Source organism: Schistocerca serialis, chromosome 4, assembly GCF_023864345.2.
Source record: "Schistocerca serialis cubense isolate TAMUIC-IGC-003099 chromosome 4, iqSchSeri2.2, whole genome shotgun sequence".
In the NCBI taxonomy this organism is placed as follows: Eukaryota; Metazoa; Arthropoda; class Insecta; order Orthoptera; family Acrididae; genus Schistocerca; species Schistocerca serialis.
This window is the reverse complement of record NC_064641.1, coordinates 112882812-112901815: the sequence shown is the minus strand read 5'-3', so window position 1 is coordinate 112901815 and position 19004 is coordinate 112882812. Positions and strand designations below refer to the sequence as shown.

General features: G+C 39.4%; 1 protein-coding gene across 2 annotated transcripts in view; it reads right to left on the bottom strand.

The window, feature by feature from the left end:
* Positions 1 to 19004, bottom strand: part of LOC126474886 (chitooligosaccharidolytic beta-N-acetylglucosaminidase-like) — a 302146-nt gene that overhangs the window by 50205 nt on the left and 232937 nt on the right. For both annotated transcript variants that reach the window (XM_050102379.1, XM_050102380.1), the window contains 2 exons: positions 17299 to 17614; positions 3917 to 4244 (listed from right to left, as the gene is read on the bottom strand). In XM_050102379.1, coding sequence (XP_049958336.1) covers positions 3917 to 4244; positions 17299 to 17614 — 644 coding nt within the window. The remainder of the gene's footprint in view (positions 1 to 3916; positions 4245 to 17298; positions 17615 to 19004) is intronic.

Here is a 19004-nt window from a genome sequence, read left to right as displayed (position 1 = left end):
CAGTTTGTGGGCAAGCAGGTAACGTGATGAAAGCGGGCACGGAAATATTGAGGATTGTCCTCATAGCGGCAGGCCTCGTACTGCACACACTCCAGAAAATTTGTGCAGAGAGTTAACGAATTGGTGACTGCTGACAGACGCATCACAGTGAACGAATTGTCACGCTACGCTGGGATAGAGGAAGGAAGTGTTTGCAGAATACTGAAAGTGTTGGCGTTAAAAAAGGTTTTTGCCACGTGGGTTCCCAGGATGTTGACAGTGGCTCACAAAGAAACAAGAAAAACGGTATGCAGTGAACTTTTGGAACATTACGAGAATGGTGGAGATGAATTTCTTGGAAGAATTGTGACAGGTGATGAAACATGGCTCCTTTTTCACCAGAGACGAAGAGGCAATCAGTGGAGTGGCATCATGCAAATTCACCCAAGGCAAAAAAAAAAAAAAAAAAAAAAAAAAAAAAAAAAAATAAAAAAAAAAATTTGAAACTACACCTTCTGCTGGAAAAGTTATGGCTACGGTGTTTTTCGATTCCAAAGGACTCTTGCTTGTGGACATCATGCCACGTGGAACCACCATAAATTCTGATGCATGGGTGACGACACTGAAGAAGCTTCAAGCTCGACTGAGTCATGTTCGACCACATCGGCAAAAGGAGGATGTTTTGCTGTTGCATGACAATGCACCGCCACATGTCAGTCAAAAAACCATGGAAACGATCACAGAACTCGGATGGACAACACTGAGAACACTTGACCTGGCTCCATGTGACTATCATCTCTTTTGGAAACTGAAAGACTCTCTTCCTGAAACAAGATTTGAAGATGATGACTCCCTGGTGCACGCTGCCAAACAGCGTCTCCAACAGCTTGGTCCAGAATTTTACCGTGCGGGTATATAGGTGCTGGTTCTAAGATGGGGTAAGGCAGTTGAGAGGGATGGAAATTATGTGGTGAAATGAAAATTTTGTTCCTAAAGGATGATCTACATACTGTAAAACTTTCAAACGTGTAGAAAACAAAAACGGATTTAAAAAAAATAGTGTGCATTTCTTTTGGAGTGACCCTCGTACAAGACGATATTTTGCTGGTGCTATCCTTCACAGGATAAGAAAAGAGCCGTAGCTGGAAGATTCTACATTTAAAATCACTCCAGCATAATCCGCCAGAGACACTGGAGAAACACTAAGCCGTCGGCACACGGACCGTGCATCCGAACGTTGAGCGTGTCGAGTTTCTGACGTCATAGCGTAGAATAGCACGCTCGGGAGTCTTTCCGAACGTGCAGAGCAATATCTGGCATGTCAGATATTCTGAGTGTGCGTCTGAGCGTTGACCAATGAGACGGCACAACGTCACCTACGTCACATGCACGCCGTCTTCCTTCAGTACAGAGTTCTGAGGCGCCATATTGGCATTCATTTCAAGCCAATATGTATATATGCCGTTTCTGAGCACCAGCAAATTGAGAATCACTGCAAAACCCGTAGTTAACTGTGTCATTCGTTGCAGTAAAATAATAAGAGACATCATATTCGTGGCAAAAGAATTATTGTAACGAGCGTATTATGAAAATAGGCTATTTGAAGGGAGTGGCACACTGAAGATCAACCCAAAACGCATTGTTCTTGGTACAATGTTATAATTAAATTTCAATTAACATAATTATCTAAGAGTAACGTTTTTAGGAAGGGGTAAAATTAAACGTTTTAGCAAGGGGTATGAAAATATGCTTAACAAAACCGAGTCTGTTGTTAGTTTAGCAGCCGGCACGGTAGCTCAGCATGTTCAGTCAGAGGGTTAGCTGCCCTGTGGAATAAAAAAACTGAGTTAATCGATCAACAACGAACTTAAACGGATGTCTTACGGCGATCCGCCCCGAGCAGATGCAAAAAAAAAGAAAAAAAAAGCGTAATGAGTAGAGTCTCTGTCCAATAATGAGTCTTTGTTGGGGTGGAGGTTCGCGTCATAACACTCTCAAATTCTTTTTCATAACATTCGCGTTTTTATTAGGTTCTGATACTTTATTATTAGTTTAATATAAGTATATGCTATAATATTTGATGTTATGTAAATATAAGCTCACCTTTCTTTGAGGGGTGACTTTGTTCGATTGGCTTAATCTACAGGACAGGTTACAGTACTTGTATAAAGATATTTTGCTCCTTTTTCTTTTATGCTTCGTAATTCACATGTTGCAAAGATTCTGCCACTGCGTAGGAGCAGTGATCAAGTAAGACTGGCCCTGGAGTTTTACTAAAATGTGGGAATGATGAAATAATGTTTATCTTACGTGAAGTATTGCAAATTTGTATCTCACTGTATGTAATGGAACTTTTATAAGCCTGTGTCTTTATTGATTGGACATAGTGCCTTCCTTTTCGTGGACGATGGAGGAAATATGCGTTTTAATAGAGCTAACGTGGCAATCTTACGCGCGCCTGTTGAGCAAAGAGTGTGATTATGAACTAGAAGCATCCCTCAACTGCCGCTGGAGTGCGTTGCGATCGCGTATACCACGTTGGGGCCCACGTACCGTATGCACAAGTCGCATCGTTCCTGAGCGCTCAGCAGCACGTTGAACTTGGCACGCTCAACGTTAACGTTCGACAGCACGGTCCGTGTGCCGACCGGTTAACGATGCGACTTGTGCATACGGTACGTGGGCTCCAACGTTGTATACGCGATCGCAACGCACTCCAGCGACAGTTGACGGATGTTTCTAGCTCGTAAATCATACTGTTTGCTCAATGGGCGCGCGTAAAATTCCCACATTAGCTCTATTAAAACGCACATTTCCTCCATCTTCCACGAAAAGGAAAGTACCATGTCCAATCAATAAGGACACAGCCTTATAAAAGTTCCATTACAAACAGTGCGGTAAAAATTTGGAATACTTCGCCGCATAAGATAAGCATTATTTCATCATTCCCACATTTTAGCAAAACCCCAAGGTCTGTCTTACTTGATCACTGTTCCTACCCAGTAGGAGAATCTTTGCAACATGTGAATTACGATGCGTAAAAGAAAAAGGAGCAAAATATCTTTATACAAGTAGTGCAAGCTGTCCTATAGATTAAACCAATCGAACAAAGTCACCCCTCAAAAAAAGGTGAACTTATATTTACATAACATCAAATATTATAGTATATACTTCTATTAAACTAATAATAAAGTATCAGAACCTAATAAAAACGCCAATGTTAGGAAAAAATTTTGAAGTGTCTAGACGCAAACCACAGCCCCCCCCCCCCTAAAAAAAATCATCTCAGGACAGTGACGCTACTCATTACGCCAAACCAACAACACATCCTTTGATCCTAATCATAGTAAGTTACCCCTTGCTGAAAACCTTAATCGTAGATATGTTACTAATTGAAATTTAATTATAACAAATTGTAGCAAGAACAATGCGTTTTGGGTGGATCTTCAGTGTGTCACTGCCTTCAAATAACCTACCCTCACAATACGCAAGTTACAATAACTCTTTTGCCACGAATATGATGTTTCTCATGATTTTATTAGAACGAATGACACAGTTAACAACGGGTTTTCCAGTGATTCTCAATTTGCTGATGCTCAGAAACGGCATATATATATAGGCTTGAGATGAATGCCAATATGGCGCCTCACAACTCTGTACTGAAGAGAGACGGCGTGCGTGTCACGTAGGTGGCGTTGTGCCATCTCATTGGTCAACGCTCAGACGCACGCTCAGAATATCTGACATGCCAGATATTGCTCTGCACGTTCGGAAAGACTCCCGAGCGTGCTATTCCACGCTATGACGTCAAAAACTCGGCACGCTCAACGCTCCGATGCACGGTCCGTGTGCCGACGGCTTGAGGCGCTAGCTCGGCAGCGAGTGTGGTAGACCTGTGAGTACGCGGGGGAGCCCCCCTGGGAGACGCGCTACGCACCTCGTCGCCGCCCATGTGCAGCGGCTGTCCCGGCGGCCAGAGGTCCACCACGTCACGGTACACGTCCGCCAGCACGCCGAGCAGGCGCGGGTTGGCGGGGTTGAGCTGGCCGCACGGCGGCTGGATGCAGAGGCGGCGCCACGGCTGCTGCCCCACGCACAGCGCCAGCGCGCCCAGCCCCGCCGCCTCGCCCCACTGCCAGCCCTGGCCCGAGTGCGCAGGCGCGTCCAGCTCCAGCAGCAGCCGGATGCCGCGCGCCCGCGCGTACGACAGCAGCGCCGACACCTGCTGCGCCGAGTACGTCTCGCGCGCCGAAAACGCGCCCCACCTGCCGGCCGGGTGGATCACTGGATCACTAGTAGTAAAGCTGTGTAGCACTAGCCTCAAAACACCTCCAACTTAAGGGGGGTAGAACGTCAAACGGGCCGACTTGGAGCAGGAGAGGCACCACAGGACATTTTATTTTCTACTGTCTACACTTTTACAACGGCTGAAAGCAAGGGGAAACTACAGCCGTAATTTTTCCCGAGGACATGCAGCTTTACTGTATGATTAAATGATGATGGCGTCCTCTTGGGTAAAATATTCCGGAGGTAAAATTGTCCCCCATTCGGATCTCCGGGCCGGGACTACTCAAGGGGACGTCGTTATGAGGAGCATGAAAACTGGCGTTCTACGGATCGGAGTGTGGAATGTCAGATCCCCTAATCGGGCAGGTAGGTTAGAAATTTTAAAAACGGAAATGGATAGGTTAAAGTTAGATATAGTGGGAATTAGAGAAGTTCGGTGGGGGGAGGAACAAGACTTTTGGTCAGGTGAATACAGGGTTATAAATACAAAATCAAATAGGGGTAATGCAGGAGTAGGTTAATAATGAATAAAAAATAGGAGTGCAGCTAAGCTACTACAAACAGCATAGTGAACACATCATTGTGGCCAAGATAGACACGAAGCCCATGCCTACTACAGTAGTGCAAGTTTATATGCCAAGCAGCTCTGCAGGTGATGAAGAAATTGATGAAATGCATGATGAGATAAAAGAAATTATTCAGGTAGTGAAGGGAAACGAAAATTTAATAGTTATGGTGACTGGAATTCGACAGTAGGAAAAGGAAGAGAAGGAAACGTAGTAGGTGAATATGGATTGGGGCTAAGAAATGAAAGAGGAAGCCACCTGGTAGTATTTTGCACAGAGCATAACTTAATCATAGCTAACACTTGGTTCAAGAATCATGAAAGAAGGTTGTATACATGGAAGAACCCTGGATATACTAGAAGGTTTCAGATAGATTATATAACGGTAAGACAGAGATTTAGGAGCCAGGTTTTAAATTGTAAGACATTTCCAGGGGCAGATGTGGACTCTGACCACAAACCTATTGGTTATGAACTGTAGATTAAAGCTGAAGAAACTGCAAAAAGGTGGGACTTTAAGGAGATGGGACCTGGATAAACTGAAAGAACCAGAGGTTGTAAAGAATTTCAGGGAGAGCATAAGGGAGCAATTGACAGGAATGGGGGAAAGAAATACAGTTGAAGAAGAATGGGTAGCTCTGAGGGATGAAGTAGTGAAGGCAGCAGAGGATCAAATAGGTAAAAAGACGAGGGCTAGTAGAAATCCTTGGGTAACAGAAGAGATACTGAATTTAATTGATGAAAGGAGAAAATACAAAAATGCAGTAAATGAAGCAGGCAAAAAGGAATACAAACGTCTCAAAAATGAGATCAACAGGAACTGCAAAATGGCTAAACAGGGATGGCTAGAGGACAAATGTAAGGATGTAGAGGCTTATCTCACTAGGGGTAAGATAGATACTGCCTACAGGAAAATTAAAGAGACCTTTGGAGTAAAGAGATCCACTTCCATGAGTATCAAGAGCTCAGATAGAAACCCACTTTTAAGCAAAGAATGGAAAGCAGAAATGTGGAAGGGGTATGTAGAGGGTCTATACAGGGGCGATGTTCTTGAGGACAATATTATGGAAATGGAAGAGGAGGTACTTGAAGATGAAATGGGAGATATGATACTGCGTGAAGAGTTTGACAAAGCAATGAAAGACCTAAGTCGAAACAAGGCCCCGGGAGTAGACAACATTCCATTAGTACTACTGACAACCTTGGGAGAGACAGTCCTGACAAAACTCTACCATCTTGTGAGCAAGATGTATAAGACAGGTGAAATTCCCTCGGACTTCAAGAAGAATATAATAATTCGAATCCTAAAGAAAACAGGTGTTGACACATGTGAAAATTACCGAACTATCAGTTTAATAAGTCAGAGCTGCAAAATACTAACGCGAATTCTTTATAGACGAATGGGAAAACTGGTAGAAGCCGACCTTAGGGAAGATCAGTTTGGATTCCGCAGAAATGTTGGAACACGTGAGACAATACTGACCCTACGACTTATCTTAGAAGAAAGATTAAGGAAAGGCAAACCTACGTTCCTAGCATTTGTAGACTTAGAGAAAGCTTTTGACAATGTTGACTGGAATACTCTCTTTCAATTTCTGAAGGTGGCAGGGGTAAAATACAGGGAGCGAAAGGCTATTTACAATTTGTACTGAAAGCAGATGGCAGTTATAAGAGTCGAGGGATATGAAAGGGAAGCAGTGGTTGGGAAGGGAGTGAGACAGGGTTGTAGCATCTCCCCGATACTATTCAATCTGTATATTGAGCAAGCAGTAAAGGAAACAAAAGAAAAGTTCGGAGTAGGTATTAAAATCCATGGAGAAGAAATAAAAACTTTGAGGTTCGCCGATGACATTGTAATTCTGTCAGAGACAACAAAGGACTTCGAAGACCAGTTGAATGGAATGGACAGCGTCTTGAAAGGAGGATATAAGATGAAAATCAACAAAAGCAAAACGAGGATAATGGAATGTAGTCGAATTAAGTTGGATGATGCTGAGGGAATTAGATTAGGAAATGAGACACTTAAAGTAGTAAAGGAGTTTTGCTATTTGGGGAGCAAAAGGACTGATGATGGTCGAAGTAGAGAGGATATAAAATGTAGACTGGTAATGGCAAGGAAAGCGTTTCTGAAGAAGAGAGATTTGTTAACATCGAGTATAGATTTAAGTGTCAGGAAGTCGTTTCTGAAAGTATTTGTATGGAGTGTAGCCATGTATGGAAGTGAAACATGGGCGATAAATAGTTCGGACAAGAAGAGAATACAAGCTTTTGATATGTGGTGCTACAGAAGAATGCTGAAGATTAGATGGGTAGATCATATAACTAATGAGGAGGTATTGAACAGAATTGGGGAGAAGAGGAATTGGTGGCACAACTTGACAAGAAGAAGGGACCGGTTGGTAGGACATGTTCTGAGGCATCAAGGGATCACAACTTTAGAATTGGAGGTCAGTGTGGAGGGTAAAAATCGTAGAGGGAGACCAAGAAATGAATACACTAAGCAGATTCAGAAGTATGTAGGTTGCAGTAAGTAGTGGGAGATGAAGAAGCTTGCACATCATGGAGAGTTGCATCAAACCAGTCTCAGGACTGAAGATCGCAACAACAACAACATACTTTTACGAATAAATTCATAAAACTTTGTCAGTATGACCAGGAAGGATTCAGGATTCACACTCATAGCAGTGGAGGTGCAAAAACATAACAAAATAAATTTTTTTTTAGATACGAAATTTCATCATTTTTTCACTTACTGTTGGCTGCATTTGTTGCCATAGATATATTTTTCTTCACAAGTAAGAGAGATTCTTTGATGAATTTTGCACAGCATATAAACCATACTTACAGGTGTATGAAACTCTAGAATTCTCCAAATCTGTTAAAAACTGTAGTAAAAATTGAGATGATTAACTACAAAATTTGATTTTTTTCTAAACATAAAGTTTAAAACGTAACAGCTCATTCATTTTTTCATAAATTAAATACATTCTAGAGTTTTGGACACCTGTATGTATGGTTTGTATGCTGTGCAAAATTTATCGAATAGCCTTTCTTACTTATGAAGAAAAGTGTACCTATAGTAACAAATGCAGCCAATAGTAAATGAAAAAATGATGAAATTTGACATGTAAAAAAATTATTTTGTTATGTTTTTGAACTTATGCTGAGACCAGTGTGAATCCTGAATCCTTTCTGGTCATGCTGACAAAGTTTTATGAATTTACTTGTAAAATTATAGACAGTGGAAATTAAAATGTCCTGTGGTGCCTCTCCTGCTCCAAGTCGGCCCGTTTGACGTCCTACCCCCCTTAATGTCATTCCTCCTTTACTTACCTGTTTTAGTTTTCTATTTTTTCAGAGTATACAAGGTATCCAGAAATGAATGTCCAGGTTTCAATGATATGATACAACAATTTAATTTAGACTATTTACAACAAATCATAGAGGTCTTTAAAGTCAGTACGGCCATCAGACTGTTGTTTACTTGCAGTGTTACATTTACACTTACACAATCATGATTTCTGCTTCAAAGTGCCATTATCAAGTGTTTTAAGTGTTATAAATTGCCTAAGCACACCATCTTAAGCAGTTGTTTTAAGTGTTATAAATCGCCTAAGATGGCATACTTAGGCAATTTATAACACTTAAAACACTTGATAATGGCACTTTGAAGCAGAAATCATGATTATATAAGTGTAAATGTAACACCGCAAATAAACAACAGTCTAATGGCGGCACTGACTTTAAAGACATATGACTCTGGCCCTGCATTATGAAAAAATCATTAAATCATAGAGGGTGTTTCATTTAACTGACGACCACCTGCCCAGGGTATTGCAGGCCAGCCAGGAAGTCGTTCCTGCCAGTTGAATGGGTCCCCCAGGACAGCACTATGCCCGCCCCCCCTTTTTTTGTACATTTTAGCCTGAAGGCTGTACAGAAATACGCACTTTCTCGGTCAGTGTCATTCGAGCAGCGAATCAGGCATCATGAGTGCAACGGTGAAGTTTCCAAATGCAACAATGGCAAGAGCGAATTATTATGTTCCACAACGAGTACTTATTTACGATTCGTATGTGTGTACAGAGTTGGGCCATACTGTTCGGATCACTGGACTCATATTCGGGAGGACGACGGTTCAATCCCGTGTCTCGGCATCGTGATTTAGGTTTTCCATAATTCCCCTAAATCGCTCCAGGCAAACGCCGGGATGGTTCCTTTGAAAGGGCACCGCCGACTTCCTTCCCCATCCTTCCCTTATCCAATGAGACCGATGACCTCACTGTTTGGTCTCCTCCCCCAGACAACCCGTACTGTTAGGAGATTTTTGAACAGAAGTTTCCAGGTGGTCCAGTTCCGAGTCGTGATGCAGTTCACCAATTAGTGAATAAATTTCGTGTAACGGCGACGTACAGTGCTCACAGAAGCTCGTCTCGATGACACTGCATACCACCTGCAAAATTCCCTTAAAAAGTCTCTTGGACATTTTTCGCAGCAATGCAAAGAAGTGCTAAGCTGCTAGGGCTAAGGCCCTATATAGTATCAGTAATAAACGAACTTCGCCCTGATTATCCTGTGCACAGGGTTAAGTTTTGCGAATGGGTTTTAAAACAATTGCATGATGGCAAGATGGATCCTTATGTCAGTCTGTTTTCAGACGTGACGTGGCTCCATTTAAACAGGCGTGTCAATTCGCAAAACTATCGACATTGGAGCGCAGATGGACCTGCTGTGCTTCATGAGGATTCCCTTCATGATCAGAAAATAGGGGTGTGGTGTGCAGTTAGTGGTGACAGAATAATGTGACCAATTTTTTTAATGATGTACTTACAGGTGCAAAAAATTTTGCGACTGCTTTTTATGAACTGAGTGAAAGAGGACGAAGCTCGCATTTTTCAACAGGATTCGGCAAGGGCTCATAAGACCAATGTTTCTTGGCACGCTGTTCGATGAAAGAGTGATTAGTAACAATATCTGGCCTGCTAGAAGTCCTGATTTAACTCTGTGCTATTTTTTATTTGTAGGGTGCACTGAAGGACAAAGTGCACACAACAAATCCCCACATGATAGAGGAACCGGTGAATAAAATAATTCAATATTTGAGAGAGAATTAGATCATGTGATTAACAATTTCTTGAGTAGATGTCACAAATCCGTTGAATGTAATGGCGGGCAGTTCCAGCATCTCTTTGCATGACATAGGTGAGTACAGAATTTATTTGTTTGTATTTTAAATGTAGCCATGTCGTACTGCAGCAGTAGATGGGCGACACGGCATCTGATCGCTGGACATCTACTGCGCCTCACAGATCTCACAAGATAAATGGAACACCCTAAACATCAAGCTGGAGGCAAACTCACCATATTTTTCTTACAATTGTGCAACATGTGCACCTTCAGTTACATGGCAGGACATGCAACCTAAAATCCAATACTTCCGTCACTTTGGTTGACATGTGTGGAGGAAAAGGGAAGAAATAGCCTGTTCAATTCTGTGCCTCAACTCCGGCAAATCATTAGATGGTGGTGACACATATACACGATCTTTTATGGACCCCCAAAGGAAAAAATCGCATCGCTTGAAGTCAGACCAACGTTGAGGCAAGCGGAAAAGGGACCTACTTTACTGACCATTACAACCAATGTAACCGTCTGGGACTTCGACTTTCAACCTCTCTCGTACAAAGATATAATACGTTGGTGCTACACACAGCCTCTAAACTTCATAACAAACAGAAGTAAAATGAATCACAAAACAGTGTAATTTACAATTTCTTTGTCACGAATGGTTATGCTGCATTAGAACAGCAGTTCATATCTCTACAAACTGGATTTTCATTTCATCTACTTTGCGATTCTACTCATTTTTACATGCATTACTTTTTCATCATTATATTTACCTTTCCTTGAATGAGCAATTCATATGATTTTTATCTTTTACTTTTGTATTATTCTATCTTTGGATACATTATTTCACTGTTAGAGTACTTACCAATCTACATATTCGAAAATCTCTCTGCATTTACGTTATGTCATGGTCTTGCCATCGATCGCTAGCACCTCCCATGGTACGTCATTTCTCCATTTTAATACACACCTGACTGCCTTCCGAGTTGCACCCTTGCTACCATTAAACGGTATGCATAGATTCCTGTTATATCTTTCTTCAACTTATCTTAGTCCTTTGTTATATCATTATCTTAATTTTCTGCCATGGTTAGGTGTCCTTTCATTTGAGATAGTCAGCCTGACAAAAATTTTTAACGTGACAATAACTGTGTCAGTATGTTGTCATTTTAAAATTGTGTCCTCCATTTCATAAATTCTGTATGGTCGTGCTTATCCGTTTCTTGCTTAATCAACTTCATTGTCTTAACATTTATTCATAATGGTGTGTGGATGAGTGAATAATTTTAATATTTCCTGATTTATGTCTTTTGGTCTCACTCATGTGCTTACATACTTTTTTTTCTCATAGTGTGCCTCCACACTATTGCACCAACATCCTGTTTTATCTATTTTGATGACTTCCCTTCTTCAGGGATTTCACTATGGACTTTGGGATACATCCTCATGCACTAATGTGACACTGTTGTAAGTACATCTTAATTCTGATTTTTTCTAATCGTTTAAATACATTACATGGTATCTATACAACAGTAAAACAATTTTCTTAAAAAATTTATTGAAAAAATTTAAAATTTTAAAATTATTTTAAAAAAATTCTTATTGTATTTCGAGCATATGTGTTACATGGGATTCTTTCCTTCTAATGTAGTTCACTTGAGGACGCTGCCCTAATTCAGTGAATCCTGTTGTGACAAAGAAATCAGTAATTACAGCTGTCTTTCCATTCATTTTACTTACATTCATTGATCAAACAAAGAGCTGCCTACAGTGAGAGGCTCCATCTTGTTGCCAAATAAAGTTTTCAGGTTGACCTTGTGACTTGAGAAAGAGCCATTCTTGCAACATATCCAAGTAAGTCACCCTTGTTGTGGTAGCTTCAGCGAATATAGTAATAATAATAATAATAATAATAATAATAATGATAATTGGCCCTTGACTTCAGGACACAGTGAGGAAAATTTTAACTTTTTGGAACCTCTTTGATGTTGCACAATTTCATGAGGATGTTCTGATTCTCAGATGCGAACATTATGGATACTGACCTTCCCAATGCTTCTTCACTGAACAACACACAATCAAGGAAGTCAGTTCCCCACTGTAAAGCTTCCCTTGAAAAGTTATCATATACACCATAGTCATCTGGCTTTAAAGCACGTACTAACTGTAACCAAGACACATGTGTAAATGTCTACTTAAAACATTCTGCACTGTCGTCTTTGGCACCTGAAGTTCAGGAACTGCTTTCCAGAGAGACTTCTTATGACTATGAAGACAAAATGCCCTGACTTAGTCAGCATCCTCTTCAGACACTTTTGGTCATACCGTGCTTTTCACTTAACATGTACATCCCGCCGTTTCGAATTGGCCATTCCTTCGGCGAATGTTTTTGCCAAACAGAGGATCACAATTAAACTGTAATCGAAAAGCGCGTTGAGCTGAAATGACAAATTCACTCTCAGCAAAAGGCAATACACAAAATACTTTGCCCTCAGGAACCGCCATTTGGTTATGTGGTACTGCAAGTGGGAAGATGACAAAGCATTTGCCTAAAACTGTTTGTGTTACTCTTTCATTGTGACCTTGAACTAAGGCTCTACAATGCTCAAGGTTAATACCACTAACATTTATAACTGGGACATTCTTTAATGGACACCCTGAATTGCAATGTTTACAGATATATATGTTTTGTAGACAGTTTAATAGTCGTCTGTTTGAAATACAAATAGAAACAGAACATAACCAGTCACTAAACTTGAAGTTTTTATTTACAGTGCATTTCAGTGGTGTTTCTCCATTATCTGGGGCAGTTTTTTCATTCACTCATTCAATTACTCATCATTTTCTGTACATCATATCAAAAAGGAGAAACTTCAGGAATTTGAATGAGTCAAGGTATACATCAACAAAAACCAAGAAAATCATAGAAATATAATCTTTGTACTACATTAACAATAAAATACCACTATAGTGCTTACTTCTATTCATGGTTATGCCTCTAAACGTAATTCAGTACAGAAAGAAAGTTGGTAACTTGAAAAAAGAGTTGCCACCTTCTCACAAGATGCAGCAACAATTCGTATCCTATCAATAGCTCAACATTCATTTGATTACAATGGTAGTTTTCAAGAAAACTTTGCTTGTAAATACTATTGCTCACTGTTAATTCCTAGCTGCCATGCAATTTCACAACAAACACTGTTATTTGTCGAGTAGATGAGAGAAATTTTCAGTCCCTGAATACATGTATTCATATAATTTGTAGAAAGAATGACTAATGAGGTTTGTTTCTAACTTTCTTTTGAACTGGTTGGGATTCCAAATTTCTTGCTTTATGTTGAATGGGAGCTTGTTGAATATCTTCCCAACAGAGCATACAACTTCATTCTAAATTTTAGACAAGGTGACAAAGTCTACATGTAAATTATTTTTGTATCTTATATTCTGACTGTAAATCATGAATCAGCTGAAACTAATAGATATTATCAGCAACGAAAACCATTAAGGATTGGGCCTAAATGTATTGGGAATTGAGTGTAAGAATCCAAAGATCCTTTAAAAGGCCTCTGAAAGATGTACAGTTATCAACTTTTGCACTACCTTTTAAGATAGATTGGAAAATCATTTATGCGGATTGCAAACAAGGGTAGGATCGGCGCAAATCCTTGTGGTAAACATAATATCGCTCACATATAGCTTGGGTGCACTGCTCCCAGAAGACCAGTAATGTTGAAATGTCTCTAGTGCTGTGCATCTTTGTTGCATAATCACCTCGAGAGCTTTGTATCTGAGGTTGATATGTGGTGCATTGTGTTTTTATTCATATTTTGTATTGAAACCAGTTTTTAACTGCAATTCATGACTTTTTCTGTATAGGCAGGTTCAAATAAAATTTCTTCAACCAAAACCTGGATTTTATTGAAAAATTATTTGGAAATAAAAATAAACTTTTAATAGGTTTGGCTATATATATATGTATATATGATAAGTGAATGCATATGTGAGTTATGTTGTTGTGGTCTTCAGTCCAGAGACTGGTTTGATGCAGCTCTCCATGCTACTGTATCCTGTGCAAGCTTCTTTGTCTCTGATTAACTACTGCACCCTACATCCTTCTGTATCTTCTCAGTGTATTCATCTCTTAGTCTCCCTCTACGGTTTTTACCCTCCACACTTCCTTCCAATACTAAATTGGTGATCCCTTGACGTTTCGGAATGTGTCCTATTAACTGATCTCTTCTTCTAGTCAAGTTGTGCCACAAATTCCTTTTCTCCCCACTTCTGTCCAGTACCTCCTTGTTAGTTACGTGACTACACCTATCATCTTCATCATTCTTCTGTAGCACCACATTTCGAAAGCTTCTATTCTCTTCTTGTCTAAACTATTTATTGCCCTATTTCGCTTCCATACATGGCTACAATCCAAATAAAAACTCTGAGAAAAAACTTCCTAGCATTTAAATCTATACTCGATGCTAGCATATTTCTCTTCTTCAGAAGAGCCATTCTGCAGTGTATATCCCCTCTACTGCGACCATAATCAATTATCTTACTCCCCAAATAGCAAAATACATCTACTTCTTTAAGTGTTTCATTTCCTAATCTAATTCTATCAGCATCACCTGATTTAATTCTACTACATTCGATTATATTGTTCTGGTTTTGTTGATGTTCAACTTATATCCTTCTTTCAGGACACTGTTCATTCTGTCCACTCCTCTTCCAGATCCTTTGCTGTCTCAGATAGGATTACAGTGTCTTCAGCAAACCTCGAAGTGCTTATTTCTTCTCCATTGATTTTAATATCTACTCCAAATTTTTGTTTGGTTTCTTCAGGTACTTGTTCAGTGCACAGATTGAATAATACAGGGGATAGGCTACAACACTGTCTCACTCCCTTCTCAACCGCTGCTTCCCTTTCATGCCAATTGACTCTTACAACTGCCATCTGGTTTCTATACAAATTGTAAATAGCCTTTTACTCCACTGCCATCATTAGAATTTGAAAGAGTATTCCAGTCGATATCGTCAAAAGCTTTTTCTAAGTCTACAAATGCTAGAAACGTAGCTTTGCCTTTCCTTAATCTATCTGGATAAGTTGTAGGGCCAGTATTCCTTCGCGTGTCCCAACATTTATATGGAATACAAACTTATCTCCCCTGAGTTCGGCTTCCACCAGTTTTTCAATTCTTCTCTAAAGAATTCACGTTAGTATTTTGCAGCTGTGACTTATTAAACTGATAGTTCGGTAATTTTCACACCAGTCAACACCTGCTTTCTTTGAAACTGCAATTATTGCACTCTTCTTGAAGCCTGAGGGTATTTCACCTATCTCATAGATCTTGCTCACCAAATGGAAGAGTTTTGTCATTGCTAGCTCTCCCAAGACTATCCATAGTTCCAATGGAATGGTTTCTATTCCTGGGGATCTTGTTTCAACTCAGGTCTTTCAGTGCTCTGTCAAGTTCTCACACAGTATCACATTTCCCATTTCATCTTCATCTACATCCTCTTCCATTTTCATAATATCCTCCTCAGATACATCTCTCTTGTACAGACCCTCTGTGTACTCCTTCCACCATTCTGCTTTCCCTTATTTGCTTAGAACTGGGGGGTTGACCATCTGAGCTTCTTAATATTCATACAGGTGGTTCTCTTTTCTCCAACGGTCTCTTTAATTTGCCTGTAGGCGGCCCATGTCTTAACTCTAGTGATATATGCCTCTGCAGCCTTACATTTGTCCTCTAGCCATTCCTGCTTATCCATTTTGCACTTTCTGTGGATCCAATTTTTGAAACGTTTGTATTAATTTCCACCTGCTTCGTTTACTCAATTTTTATATTTTCTCTTTTCATCAATTAAACTCAATGTCTCTTGTGTTACACAAGGATTTATACCAGCTCTGGTTTTTTTACATACTTGTTCCTCTGCTACTTTCACTATTTCATCTCTTAAAGTTACCCATTCTTCTTCTACTCTATATCATGAGTTGTGCATGAATTAAGAAATGGAAAAATGCAATTAACAAAGAAGAAGCCTAATTATGTATCTTTTGACCTTTCCGGTGACCTACAGCTCCCATTAGCAACCATCCAAAGTAGCAATCCAATATTTATTAAATTGTGACATAAATATTTTTGCCTGTCCAGGATAAGTCGCCGTACCTTGCAGACATATTATCAGGAGCCGACACTGCTGTCTCAGCTGCCAACATTCAAGTGCTGATTGTATTAGCAATGACATGGATGATGTTTGCCACTAGGATTAGTGTACTCGTGTTGAGCATATGCACAGGGGTCTTTCCCTTTACTGTGCTTCGCACCCTACTGGCAGCTGACTGTTTGTGGCATGACAATGGTACAGTAAAGAAATTTGTAAAAGAAACCATCTAATAAGCACCAATTACAAGAAACTAATTGTATATTCCGTTTAACAAACAAGCTTCAGATGTTAGAATTGGGTTACCAAAGAAGTTATCGTATTTGTTCTGGAAGAAGAAAGCTAGGAACAAACTCAACTGAATGTTTTATTGTAAACACTACCATTTTAAAAGGTACCTTCTTTAGCTGATATGGTCGATTAATAAGTTTAGAATACCAGTAATATGATGATGTACTTTTTTGTTATACATCTTTATTTCACAAAGAGCTTGTTTCAAGCAAAGGGATGTAGTGTCTTTCCTTACAGCAGAAGGTGTGCGGGCAAAGAAAATTCATCAAAGAGTGGCACAAGTGTATGGAAAACACAGCATGTCCATTGCAATTCCAATGCTCAATGCGATCTTTGCAGTAATAGCTTCAATGATGAGGGCATTAACTAGCCGGACAATTTTGTTGGTAGTGTAGTGTGGCGTTCCAGATCGTACATCATCCGCCAAAGACATCTGTCTTTCTTTATGTCACTTGTGCTATGGTGTGACCCTCAGAATGGACATGCAGTGCCCTCTGTCCACTTCTGCTGTCCTTCAATGAATTTCTCACTGCCACACTCCTTCCACTGTCAGGAAATGCACAACATCTCTTTGCTCTTCTTCTCAAACCACCTCCATTTTTCTGTTTTCAGCATGACTCAGTGGAATGGAAAGTTGATGCACAGATGTATTCACTCTGTCATCACATATGTGGGTGTGTGTGCACTCGTGTGTCTCAAGTGGCAAGTTTTTGATCTCAGTGCTCTTACCTTCTTCCATAGACATTCAAACCCTTTCAGTGGTTTTCATTTTACAGCCTCTGGCTCCCTTGATACTATAGTCCATTAACCATACAGTAGCTCGTGGCACTGAGCTCCATGTGTGGGTGAAACAGCACAGTGTTTAGGAATGGTCCTCCTGCACGACTGACCTGGCGAGCTGTGGGACCCTGGGCAGCAGGAGGGGGAAGCTCTGTGAGTCAGTGGCATGCCAGTGCAGCACATTCAGCTTGGAGGCAGCCATTGCATCCATTGTAGCCATCATGGTCTCCACTGGCAGGAAGTTGCGCGCCGTGTCCAGCAGAAGACCACGGTGGGTGTACACTGGGCCGTCCGCTATCCTCGCCTCGGCCACTAGCAGAGCTGCGCCACCCTCACCGCAGCAGCCCACCAGTTGCCGCAGTGATGTGAGGCCATGCAGTGCACCCCACACTGTCTGTGCCGACACTGTTACCCGCACCTCGTGACCTGCATCACATATTGCACCTGTAATATTTCTAAATACCTTGGACATAAAGTACTCAAGAAAAATCGCTATGCATACAAAAACTAGGTTTCTGCAGGAGGTATCTGGTTGACACATTTCTCATCAATAGTATATGTGTGCCGATTCTGCACCAAAGAGCATATTTTTTTAAAAATTCAATGATTTAAACCAAGATTTTAATTTTGCTGCATCCCCTGATCAAAAATTTATCTGTACCTCCAAACGAAATTTAAACAAAAAATAAATTATTCATTTAATATTTAATATTATAAAAACTAAATTTTAAAATTATAAAAATTCTAAAATTTATTCAAATTCAATAATATGAACAGATTTATCTTTATTTTGTTTTTGTGTCCATTAATAAAATGCAATCCTTGGCATATGAAAAGACTTCAGTATAACTGTCTGGAAGATGAATTTTATATTTATCAGCTAAAACTTTTTTCCCATATTTAACTGATAAAATTTCAACTTTTGAAATATTGTATGGTTTACCTTTTTCAACTCTGATAATTTAGTGAAATCTCTTGCACAACCATTACTATAACTGTTAAGGTCACTTTCCAGATTTTCAGTACTATAAATTTGCTCATTTCGTTATGCTTTTATTTATATAGAAAAAATAATGTTTAAAAAATTAAAATGTTTATGAAAAGTTTTAATTTTTGAAAAACTGATTTTTTTCAGGTTATATCTTCTCTACTTTTTCGAAAATATTTCAGAAGAAAATATAAATATGAAGTAGAACTTCTATAACTCTTTCTAATTTTTTATTCATGTATGTTTTTAAAATTTTCAGATAAAATTGTGTGTTGTGAATCTTCAGTTAAATTCTTTTTACCATACATAATTATGCTTGCAACTGTATCATTGGCTGTATTTTCATTAAAAAATGCAATTAACTTTACTGTTGTATTTTGAGTAGTTAAAACATTAATTCTTCTTGTCATATATACAACATAGATAGGATAATTTTGAAAAAAATGGAATGGACTCACAATTATATCTTTACTTAATTGTGTTACTCTATTAAAAACTCTAAGACCATCCTAAGCTTTTCAAAAGTTATTCAGTTGGTCAAGATTGCATAATTCTTGAGGAAAAGCTTCATTTCTTCCATTTTTACAAGAATATTTTTTAATTTAACATGATACAATGAAGAAGAATCATTTAACTAATTATTTTACCGATTGGCTTGGAAAATAATGACACATCAAATTCAGAAGAATTATAACAATTAGTAAAACCTATTTAAAATTTCTTTTACCATTCAATCCAGCAAATTCAATTGTTTGTTGTTCAAAGAAAGAAATTGGAATTTTTGGATTTCTCAGTTTTTCTTATTCTAGTTCAAGCGAATATTTTGGA